At 39.8% G+C, this 12322-nt stretch overlaps 1 protein-coding gene across 3 annotated transcripts in view; it reads right to left on the bottom strand.

The window, feature by feature from the left end:
* Positions 1 to 12322, bottom strand: part of Pcca (propionyl-CoA carboxylase subunit alpha) — a 378979-nt gene that overhangs the window by 181766 nt on the left and 184891 nt on the right. For all 3 annotated transcript variants that reach the window (XR_009381162.1, XM_059273166.1, XM_059273165.1), the window contains exons 13-16: positions 10849 to 10992; positions 9728 to 9802; positions 5781 to 5849; positions 3457 to 3532 (exon numbers count right to left, since the gene is read on the bottom strand). Coding sequence is in view for 2 of the 3 variants with exons in the window: in XM_059273166.1 (XP_059129149.1) it covers positions 3457 to 3532; positions 5781 to 5849; positions 9728 to 9802; positions 10849 to 10992 (364 nt within the window). In the remaining variant the exon portion in view is untranslated. The remainder of the gene's footprint in view (positions 1 to 3456; positions 3533 to 5780; positions 5850 to 9727; positions 9803 to 10848; positions 10993 to 12322) is intronic.

The raw sequence follows: 12322 nt of genomic DNA on the forward strand, positions 1-12322 counted from the left end.
GTATTTAGTTCGCTGTCTTTCCATGTCCCAGGAAAGACAATGCCATTTGAATAAGTCCCTGTATAAACAGTAGGCAGACAGTAGAGTATTCTTTCAGAGTTAGTTTATAGCCTCACTAATATTATTAATCACATAATCATAAAAATTATGAGTGAGAGTTTCAGATTGGGAATTGGGGTGACCTGTGCCAGAGTTCACCAGATCCCATCTGCATGGGAAATCATGACCAGGCCACAGAGGGAGGCCTCAGGAGCAGCCTTCTGACTGCCTGCTGGTTCCAAAATAGCAGGCCAGACACTAGCTGTGCACTCCACCAGGATCAAACAGAGGCTGAGGCCACTGCTTCTTTCCTGGGGACTTGGAATTTAAGTTTAATCTAGGTATACTATGCTCTAAAATTTCTCTACTTTCACAATGTTCAAGTAATTTGGTGGGGCGGGGGGCAGGGGGGAATCCACATTTGACCAATGAAGCAGTTACTTAGCAATACAGTAAATTCTTCTTTCCTGCCCTTTACAAAACAGTTTTAAAACACACCCATCCTTTAGAATTCACCAGGTAAATAAGTAAATACCAAAGGTAATAGTAGGGAGCAGGGAGGGAGCCTTTTATTTAAAAAAAACAACAACAACAACAACAAAAACAACTTATTCTGTAATAATTTCAGAATCTTCAAAAGTTGACAAACTAATACAGATAATTATTGTTCACCCTTGACCCAGGCTCTGAGTCTGTGCTAGTCTCTGTACACATAGACCACAGACCACACACACCATTTTCTAATGTAAATACTTGAAGGTAAGTTGAAGACAGGACAGCCTCTAAATATCATCCTGTACATTTCCTAAGAAGAGAAGTCTCTTCTGCAAACAAGTGTCTATCTAATCTACAGACATTACTCAAACTTCCCCAGTTGCCCTACTTATGACTTTTACTACAAAGGAAAGCCTTTTTCCTGGTCCAGGATCTAGTGCCTCTGGTTTGCTTTGATCTAGATAAGCTGCTGCCTTCTCTTTGTGTTTATTGACCTTGACACCTTTGAAGATCAGAAGCCATTTATTTTGTTGATTGTCTTTCAGGTTGGTATGTCTGGTGTTTCCTCATGATTATATTCAGTCTACCCATTTTCAGTTGTGTGCCTGCATGCATGTGTGTGGGTGTGTGGCTGTGCATGTGTGTCACAAATGATCATAACAAGAGGTGCAGGACAGGAGTGAGCCCTGGCTGCTGGGTAAGATTGCAAGCATGAAGCAGTTCCCATGTTGCTTATTAAGTATATTATGGAGGGGTGCCAAGAAATTATGAAAAGAGTTGTTTCTCTATTTTCCCCCATTAACTTCAGCATCTACTAATTTTCTTATATTTTATATTCTCAGTATAGTGCTTTTTCTACATCTATTAGTTTAAAATCTATGTGAAGGAGCCATGCCATCTCCATCATTTATCCAACCCAAATATTTCCAGCTCCTGACTCTCACTTCAGCTACAGGCTGTAAGTTACTGCTGGCACTACTTCCTGTGTGGCAGACTCCGAGTTTGACCAGTGGAGGCCTCTTCAAGCAGCTCCTGTGTCTTCCTAATAGATCGGCTTTTGAGGTTTTCCTTGGTTTGTTTGTTTTACAGTTTGTACAGGGTGTCACACTGTAGCCAAAACTGGCCTGGAACTGTCACACACCAATCCTTCTGCCTCAGCCTACCAAGTAAGTGGAGTCCAGGTGAGTGCTAGGATGACAGGTGTGGATTTCACCTGTCCTGACTGCACTCTTCCAGCATAGCTTTCCACTCTTACATTGGCAGTTCAGGCTCATCTTATGCTCTTCCTGAAGCCAAAGCCTGGACACATTTAGTAAACTGAGTGGACAGAAGCCAAGCACATGAACAAGCACACTCTATACAGGACTGTCATCCTACAACAGTTGCTGTCCACAAAGTGCCAACAGTGCCCAAATTCAGACCCTTCAGCTAGAGAATGTACATATGGTGTGTGTATACATGGGTACATACACACACATGCACACACCTTTACATAGTCCTCAGTTTATATTAAAGCCCAAGAGTTCTCACGGATACCTTCAGACTCAGCTTCAAACCACACACAGGGTTCTTTAAACCCCAGGCATTCATTCCCACATCTGTTACTGCCTTTCTGACAAGGAGAAACTTGGTTCTTATTATCCACAATACATGTATTTATTTCCTCAATTCCAGAATGTACATAAATTCGTTTCAGACCTGCTAAAGCATCAACTATGAAAAATAAACATACTAATTAGAGTTTAATATTTATTTAGACGTATTTTCTCTTTAGCCTAGGGATATGTATAGTAAATACACAACTTATTTGGGTTAGTTCTCCCCACACTCTCACCTTTTTGCAGGATTGTATGATTCATCTGAAATGTGTCCAATTAGTTGTTAGTATTCCATTTTGAGTCTTACTTACGAAACACTAATTAGTCCAGTTTCAAAAATAGTCACATTCATAGTCACAGAGTCTCTACCTTTATCTCACTTACTTGTTTCCAATACCCTACTCATTTCCACCATACCCACTCCACTTCCTGCCAATCTTGTATCTTTATTCAGATGTCTGTATGTACACATATATGTGTGTACCTACAGAGACCAGAAGAGGACATCAGACCGCCTGGAGCTTGAGTTATGAGTGGTTGTGAGCCACCTGATGTAGATGCTGAACCCAAACTCGAGTCCCCTGGAAGAGCAGAGGCCAAAAATGATCCAGCACCCAGACTTGCCTAGAGGATGTTCTTAGACCCTCACTGGCCATTCAAAATTATAATGTACACTTGAATCTGATACCAAAGCTCTTTTCATTACTAACACAAAGTTGGTACTTATATTTAGTATATAATTTTCTCCTCAAAGTGGGTAAGAATAACCACTTTACAGACTCAAGTACAAGAGCGGCTTCTGTTTCAGGTAGCACCCCACTCAGAACCAAGGACAGAGACCCAGGGAAGAAAACTGCACTTTCCAGCAAACTACCTACCTCTTCTCCATGCAGAAGCCAAGAGCTGTTCTCCCAGACCCCGAATTAATCAAATGTAAGGAAGTCCCTGTGTCCATTTGCACATGTCTGTAAGTTTCGTACTTCTGACCCAAAAACTCACAGACAGTGACACAGCAAACTCGCTCTCCACCTATGCGGGACAATGGTTCCTCACAGTCTCTCGTACTACATACACTATACAAGTAAAAGATACCATGAGTCCTTCAGAGGAATGAGCTGTGTCCCATGTTCAGTTAAATGACTTGGACTGCGGAGAGTCAAACACCTGTGCCTGGTGTCAGTGTCCAACTTATTCGTACTTTTCTCATCTTCATTTAAGCACAGTAAGCAATTATTTTGTGGAATTCCCTAAGTATAAAGCCTCACGCTGTTCACTCGACAGGATGCCACACACAGTAACAGAACAGCAAATGTGTATATTTTACCTCGGATCACGTAATTATCCAGTGCGTCTTCCATCCTCTTCAGTGCTTCTGTTCTATCAGACCCATATGTGATTAGCTACAAGCAAACAAACAAAACTGTATAAAGAGCCGGCCACACTGAGTGACTAGGCCTTGTAAAGGTTGAATATTTCCTAACACAGTCACCAATGTGTCTTTTCAATTTCCACAACAGTCCAATTTTTTCATACAAAATGTCAAGATTTCTTTGAATAAACAAATGAGAACCAACCCATCTCAGATGTTTCCATGACATGTCACTGTGATAGTAAAGAAAGATTTGAAAACTGGAAACAAGCACAGAAGAAAGATGGAGGAGAGGAGGGAACAGAGCCTGAAGAACTGACCAGCCCAGCAGCACATGGCACAGTGTGGGGCTAGGGATAAAGTCTCTAATATCCCTGGTTTTCTAGGCTTCCAAGTTTGATTTCCTAAACAACTAAAACTTTTGTAACTTTCAAAAAAGCCAGTATGAAAGTGAAAGAAAAGGCTAGACTGTCCTTAAAATTAGTGTCTCCCACAGCCTAACACAAAAGCTGAAGGTGCTGGTTGAAACAAGGAAGGCCATTTTTCTGCATGAATCTGTGTCTTCTTATATGGGATCTCTAAAATTTAAAAAAAATAAGACCTTGACAATATATATTAAGTCTTTTTTAATGCATATCAACAAATTATAGGCTGTAATTATTTTAGTAAATTTTATATGCTCTTTAATATAAACCCAGTTTGCCACATGGTAGCATATACCTTTAAGGCCAGCACTTAGGAGGCAGAAGCAGGCAGATCTCTGTGAGTTTGAGGCCAGTCTGGTTTACAAAGCACGTTCCAGGTCATCCAGCTACATAGTAAGACACTGTCTCAGAAAAAAAATAATAAATAAATTTTACACATATAATTCATCTAGAAAATTTGTAGGGCATTTTTCTGAATGGAAGAACATTCATCTAAAAAAGAAACAGCAAGTCTGAAAATCAGTTTGTAATATTTTGTGTATTTTTACTTTCAAAGTGTGTTTCTCTAATAATTAAAGCATCTAAGATTTCTTTTAAGAATATTAATGGTAAAATTAAGTGAAAAAATTGTGAAGATAAAAAAATGGCTTGTTTCTTCAGCTACAACTATATAAGAAAGCACTTTGGGGACCAGGGGCGTGGTTCACAGCAGAGTGCTGGACAAACTCGCATGATGCCTGTTTGATCCCAAGCACAAAACTAAAAGAAAACCTGAAGATAATCAGTCCTTGAGATAAAGTTATTGTTTCAGAGACAAGGGGTTTTTAAATAAAATCCAAAGTTTATATATTGCAGCATTTTATAATTTATGAAGTCTTAAGATTTTAGAAGTTCATGTTTTTTACTTTACTCTGTTAAGTTAAAGTTTAAAAAAACACATAGGCCAAATTGCTGTGGGATGTTCTGTATGGCAAATGTGTTGCTGATTAGTCAATAAATAAAACACTGATTGGCCATTGGCTAGGCAGGAAGTGTAGGCGGGACAAGGAGGAGAATAAAGCTGGGAAGTGGAAGGCTGAGTCAGAGACACTGCCAGCTGCCACGATGACAAACAGCATATGAAGATGCCGGTAAGCCACGAGCCATGTGGCAAGGTATACATTAATGGAAATGGATTAATTTAAGCTGTAAGAACAGTTAGCAAGAAGCCTGCCACGGCCATACAGTTTGTAACCAATATAAGTCACTGTGTTTACTTGGTCGGGTCTGAGTGGCTGTGGGACTGGCATGTGAGAGAGATTTGTCCTGACTGTGGGCCAGGCAGGAAAACTCTAGCTACACCAAATCTTATTGTACATTTTTCTATAAAAGTTAACTGGGTCAGGTGGTGACTTGGTGGTGGGGAACCTGACTGGGACGCACCAGGCTCTGGGTTCCAGCCATAGTGTAAACAACCAAAGTCAAATCCACTCAAGCTGTCATTTAGAAAACCTTCCAAGGTCAAGAGCACTCTTAACAAATACGGCCTATAGGCCCAGTTCTCCACAGAACCTGCCACTTACACCACCCTTTTTTTTGGAAGGGCAAAACCAACCTAGTTCCTCTCATTGCAACAGGCTGAGCTGCCTTTGGTTAAAGCAGGTGCTGTGCACATGCACCGGAGCAGTGCTGGTGACTGTGTGACTCAACTATGGCTGAGGGAGCCCTACAAAGCCATGAGATAACTGTTCTCACTTTCATATATTGTTTTCTGGTTTGTTTAATTACAGCACATTGTTAAGAAAAAGGCTCAACTTCTGATTTCTTAATTAAATATGTGTACTGTTTCAAAGAAAATAAAGAAATGGAACTAACTTTTGATATCATAGGGTCATAATAGATGCTGATATCACTTCCTGGTTGGATGCCACTGTCAACTCGGACCTGAGAAAGAAAAGAAAAAATACATAACTTCATATTGGGCAGATTTGTTTCATTTAACCACAAGCTATTTTTCCATGGAGAAAAGGGATAATAAAGTTTCAGTCTCAACATCCCTGCCTCTGGAAAACTGAAAACAACCCAGACACATAATGGTATTTATCTCTTAATATACACTATGGCATACAACTTTTGTTCTTTCACTTAAAAAAAGAAACTGGAAGGAGGGAGGCTTCATACATCCCTACGCTGGGGTGCACCTGCTACTGGCTGCAGCATGTTGGGATGATGCCCCACTAAAGCCCCCTCCCTCAGAGAACACTGGGGAGGTCATAGCTGTTCCTCCTCCTCCTCCTCACAGGCCCTCTGAGCCATAGGAACTGGTCAGGCTTTCAAGTCTGCAACACTTTTCCTCGTTTGCCTCATCTCCTCAACTGTGAATGCTATTTTCTGATACTTTTGGTCCCCAGAGGCCTTGTGTTTACACAGCTTTCCACAAGGCTCTGCTCTGTGAGGATGCAAGCTCCAATTAAAGTTTGGATTCTGTACTTTTCATCTTGGGCAGGACCAGCGCAGGTTCAAAATATCCTTTTGAAGCCCCTGGTTGCTGCTAACCAGCCAACAAGTTAGTTAGTGCATCACTGACTCTTGTTTTCCTCTCCCAGCTTGAGGCCAGCAGCACAGCAGAGGCTGGCCATGTAAAACTCTGAATGAGCATCTGCCAAGGACAGGGCATTTGTTAGATTTATTGTGACCAAGTTTTGGATCTGAAGGATTTAGATGCTAATCAAAATATTTAAGACTGGGAGGCATCATATCCTAGGGCTTAGGATGGAAGAATTTAATCGAAGCTTCCAAAACAGCAGGACTGTAGTGTCCAACATTGTGAGGGGTAGAAAGAGAAGACAGGAAGCTCTGTCACCTGTGAGAAGGAGGCTTCCCAATAAACAGCAGCTCATCTGTCTGTGGCAAGGCAGGAAAAGGTCAACACAGCGGCTGGTAGGCCTTTAATATTTTAATTTAGGCAATTATCAAGGGACCACACATAGAACCTCTTGTCTAGAATATCCACATGAGGGTAGGTGATGGCTTTATTACAAGATATTAGAAGATAAGTAAAAAAATCACACCACTCTTCTCTTTTAAGGGTTTAAAGAGAAAGTTGGAACATGCCCAGGGAGCTCTTATTTCTGTATGTGCAGCACAAGCAACAATTGGGCCCATGTACCCACATTCCAAATGAAGTCTTAAAGTGAAAGCCACTCTACATTCATACAAGATGTGCACGGCCTTTATATACCAAAAACATACTTCAGGGCATCAATTCTATAAAATTTGGTGTTTGTAAAAAATGGGAAAGAAGTAATAGGGCAGCCGTAAAAGCAGTAAAGTTTTCATGTGCTTTCTCTCAGCATTTAAATGGCTGCTGTAGCCAAGTTAAGAAAAAAGATGTCGTTTTTTATTAGTTTGGGTGCCAATAAGCCAGAACTACTCTGACCAGCTTGTCAGCTTTATACCCACACAGCACATTGCCAAAGCTTGTTTGACACCAGGATTGTTGCAGGTCTGAGGCTCTGACTTTCAGTACATCTTGTCATCTGCTGCACAGCTCATGTCCAACCCACTGGTAAAATACTACAAGCAATAAGGAATATTATTGTATTCCTCTGCAGTTCATAACATAGTTTTCATCATCTTAAATAATACCACCCTAAATGCTAAATAACCTATCCGTGGCTACTAGATATAACTGTCTTTGTTGTTTACTAAAATAATTACAGGAATTTGTCACTTTAAACCCAAAGGGTAAAATCAAAATGCATCATATACAATCAACACACGCAGGCAGATCAACATTCCCAAGGAAACTGTACAAAGCAAAAAAGAAACCTGACTTTTAACTTGTTGTTTATATAGGTTTTCCCAAATAATAGCCAACTACATATCTTACTTCTAACAACCAATTAAAAACAAATTTGGTGCCCATTCATCCATGAAAACAAAGCCTACATAAATTTTCACTGACTTTCACTTCAAGAGAGAGTCAAATGTATCTCTACGCAGACAATCAAAGACTACAAGGAAAAGCCTCAGCCCTGCTCTGACAATGTGTTTCAGGCTGAAAGAAGCATGTGAAAGGTGTGAACTAAAAGTTAACTCTGAAATATTTGCTCCTTCTTGTGACCAAAAAACCTAAGAGCCAGAACTGGCTTCCTGAGTGAAACTGAGACATCTAGTAAAGCGAAGGGAAGAGGGCCACACTACAAGCACTCATGCACCCCAAGTGTGAGGTTCTCAAGTCAGTCCTCAGACACCGCCTACACAATTAAAATTGCTTTCGTCAGCCAAATAGTGGACCCTAGAAACTATCAGGCATGTCCCACCCTTCATTCTCAACTCACCTCCCCCTCAGCACAACTCCCAGCCCGCCATGTCTACCTGACAAGTGACAGCCCAATCTGATTAAATGCTTCTAAGGGAGGGGACTCATGGGCTTCCATGACAGGCCAAAAGTGATCACCATGGAGATACATAATTACAGCTGTCAACGCATCTCCTGTCCTGCTGACATCAATTTGATTGCTCCCAGCAATAATGATAGACAAAGCTTAGTGCACACTCTCCTGCCCCCATCTCTTCATCTATTCCTTGGTCCATTTAGCTGACATGCAACATTCACACACGCAAATAACAGCAGTAAGCAGAACATTTAAGGCATTTTAATTGTTTTTTCTTTCTATGGATGGATCACAACTGAAAATGTTATTACATAAAACTCCTGCTGCAGCATTAATTGAAGAAAGATTTGGTGGGACAAAGACTGTAGGGGGTAGAGTTTGTCCATTATCACTTGTACTTTCAACAGGTCTCACGTTTGAAAATTGCAAATTGCAAAAACTTGAGAGGGCAAAATGTTTGACATTCTGTGAGCTATTACAACACGGTGGAAACTTCTAACAACTAGAGTAATCATTACGCTTCTTATTTAAGACTTTTTTGTTTAATTAAAAAAGTATTTAGATATGTCTCTATGACATTTGCTCTCATGTGCTATTTAGCATCACATAATGCCTATTCAATCTTTACAATTTTTTTCTGCCTCTACGCTTTGAACACAGCATGGAGTCTCTAGGCCTAGAAGGGGTCAAATCCCTTTAGAAAGCACATGGGCAAAAACAGTTTAAAAGTGAAATAAATCATATATCCAATAACATCTTCAAATTTAGAATTCTTCCTGTAATCTTTCACCATCTTCTTACCACCCATCAAACTGAACAATCATATTCACAGATAATGCAGTCTTGTCACCCACTAACATTACGTCATCTATACATGCACTTAGCGCCTTGATTAAGAGAGAAGGTACCTCCCTTGTTCTTTTTATGCATCCAAATTGCTTAAAGGACACGAAACAGACCAACTATGGGATAAAATGAATGCTGGTCACTTTTTCCTTAAAGCTGGTGATGCCGCACAGAAGGAGGTACTTTGTTCTCCTTAATAAAGTCCTGCTGATGAGCTGATTCTGTGCTTGAATTTCTTGACATCTGACTACAACAGGGGGCTGGATTAGGCTTTTTTTTTTTAAGATTATATTTTTAACACAAAAAGTCATTTCCCATTCTTATGATACTATAATCTTTACAGTATAAACTATCATTTATATGATTTAGATGTGTTTGAACTTACCCTGTTGAGTAGATTCTGATGTTTCTGAATACCATAAAGTACAAAAAATATTTTTTTAACACAAAAACTGACTCCCCATGAATTTCCCTGTCCCTCAATTTACACCCTTTGGTGTTGACATGCTCTAACATAAAAGTGTGGCATAAATCAAGGTCTGAGCCCCTCAGCTGGTATCACAGTTAATGACTTACACCAGGTAGATGTATCGGCTCTTGGTACTGAGACAGTCTCCCAACAGACGGTAAACCGAAAGACTTATAGGGGTCCTGGAGGTTCAAAGGAAAGGAAGCACAGTCTTTGAAACATAAACCAGCACGAGGAAGGTTAACTACAATGAAGAGTATTTATAGGTCTATTTTTAACATACAGTATTTACCAATCCACAGATTCCAGAGTATGAATGTCTCATCCTCTAGACAACTTCCAAGTATATTTAAAACAGAACTGCAAGCAGAGTTTAGCCTGACCTCTATCATACTTTATTGAAGTTGGTAAAATTCCAACTTTTCCTTAAACTTCTTAGAATGCCTTAGGCAAAAAATAAAATGACCTAGACTCTCCATCAAAATGTAACTCAAGTTCAGAACAACAAATGCAACACACCAAAGAGGTTTGTTTTTCTTACTTCTCCAAACAGCTCACATATGGTAAAGCTGAGAAGCTGAGTTCTTCAAGCAAAGACTCAGAAAAAAGCTGCACAGGCTTCCACACATATACATGTTCCACTCATAAACATCATGGAGAACAGAACTGTGGAGTTCTGGGTCACCACTTCACATATGACCAAGAGCAGTAACACCAGGATAAAGCATAGTGCATCTTAAAGACATCACTAACTCACTGCTGTACATTAAAAGATCATTTTTGCATCTAAAAGATACAAATATTTATGTTGCATTCTTCAGTCATCTGAAGAAAGCATCTTCAGGTACTGAATAATCTGATATCTGATTTGTATAAACTGCCAGACTAAGACTTTGGCAAAACCCGTAATTAAAATTATGAATCAAGAGTGCATGCTTTACTAAAAGCTTTGCAATTTAGATCCCTTCCATGGAATCATAAAGGACATAATCAACAACACTCAGCCGAGGCTCTGCTGCTTCTCAACACATTGCTATCTATCAACTTTCCCACCCAGAAAAACAGGAGCATTACTTGAACTTCATTCTGTTTTTAATTGTTCCAAATTACCTACTGTTCTGCTTTGACCACAGGTTCTCAAACCCTGACTCCACCTGCAGTTCAGCCACACTGGCTGCTTCCCCTTGGACATAACCACCCTCCTGCCTCCCATCAGAACGCATTTTACCTCAGCATAAACCCGACATTCAATTGCCCAGCCACTGAGGGGAATATCCGCTTGCTTGTGCCTGAGAGGGTAACCCTTAGCAACACGGATCATTTCTTGGACTAAGTCCAGGCCAGTAATGCATTCTGTGACAGGATGCTCAACCTGTAAGGCCAAAACTGCCAGTTAATAGATGAAGAAAGAGGCAAATAAATGGACATCAAAAACGAAAATTCCAAGTTTCAGAGACGAGTGAAGTTAATTCTATTTAACCTTTAGTAATACCTGACTAAAAATTTTCAGTGAAATACATAAAATGAAAGAATAAACACAATTCTCTATAGATGACGGTCAGAATAACCCCAAAAGCATTTGTAAGCCTTTGTGTGACTTTTCCCTATTTTGATTAATTTGTGGCCCAACCCTTAACAATTTAACTTTGCATTTCCTTTGCTGTAGCTCTCAACATGGCTGACAGTCAGCCCCTTCTGCTACACTTGTCATGGCATGTGTGAGGAGGCTGCTGGTGTTCTCAAACCCTCATCTAGTCCGAGTTGTACCTACTTGCATGCTTTCACTAACCTGTCCTGACAAGCAGCAAGATTAGCGTGATCTTGCATCAGTGCAGCGTGGCAGGAAGCAGCAGATGGAGCCTTCAGGTTACCTTCCCTCCAGACAGGCTTGGGCAGTGCTTAGCATGCACAATAGCAAAACAGGGTGAGGGAAACCACTCTGCTTTCTCAGCAGACTGCTGATAACTACTTCAGCTGATGCTGCCAAGGGAGTACCTGGCCTTCCACACCAACACATGGGATACATATGTGCAAACACATGCAACTGACATGCAGCCACGTGAACAGAGGCACATCATTATAATTTGATTGACTGTTTGCTTACAAATCTTTAAATTTGGGTTAAAATAAAGCCATTTATACCACTGAAAAAGAACATGTAATCTTTCATCTAGAATCTCAAATCAGTTCTAAAATTTCAAGGAAAGTTTTAGCCATATTTACTACTTTGATACCAATTTTTTCCTTGTAAAAATTAAGTTCTAGATATGTGTCACAATAATTTCTTTATCGTGACATGTCATATTTCATACATGGACACAGGAAAAGGTCACTGAACAAGCGAATTGTCTTCTGGCTTCAACTGCACTAATTGAAGGACAGGGCTTAGTCATTACAATAATCTTGAAGCTTATCATAAGCAGACAAAGCCATGGTCTTAAAAAAAAAAAAAAGCTTAGTAAAAATAAACAGATGGCATCCATAATTAGCTCTGTGTGTGTTATGAGTTTGTTTACAGTTTCAACAACATTTTAAGACATTTTGACATAATTTTAATGACAAATCATTGCTAAAATAAGCATCTACCCTTTGTAAAATAAATGTGACACTAAATAAAGATCTTATTAGACAGCTTAATGCATATATATTTTAAATCAAATTATAATTTGTGAGAAACAATATTCTACAAGAAACAAGTGTAA

The sequence above is a fragment of the Peromyscus eremicus genome, chromosome 9 (genome assembly GCF_949786415.1).
Source record: "Peromyscus eremicus chromosome 9, PerEre_H2_v1, whole genome shotgun sequence".
Lineage (NCBI taxonomy): Eukaryota > Metazoa > Chordata > Mammalia > Rodentia > Cricetidae > Peromyscus > Peromyscus eremicus.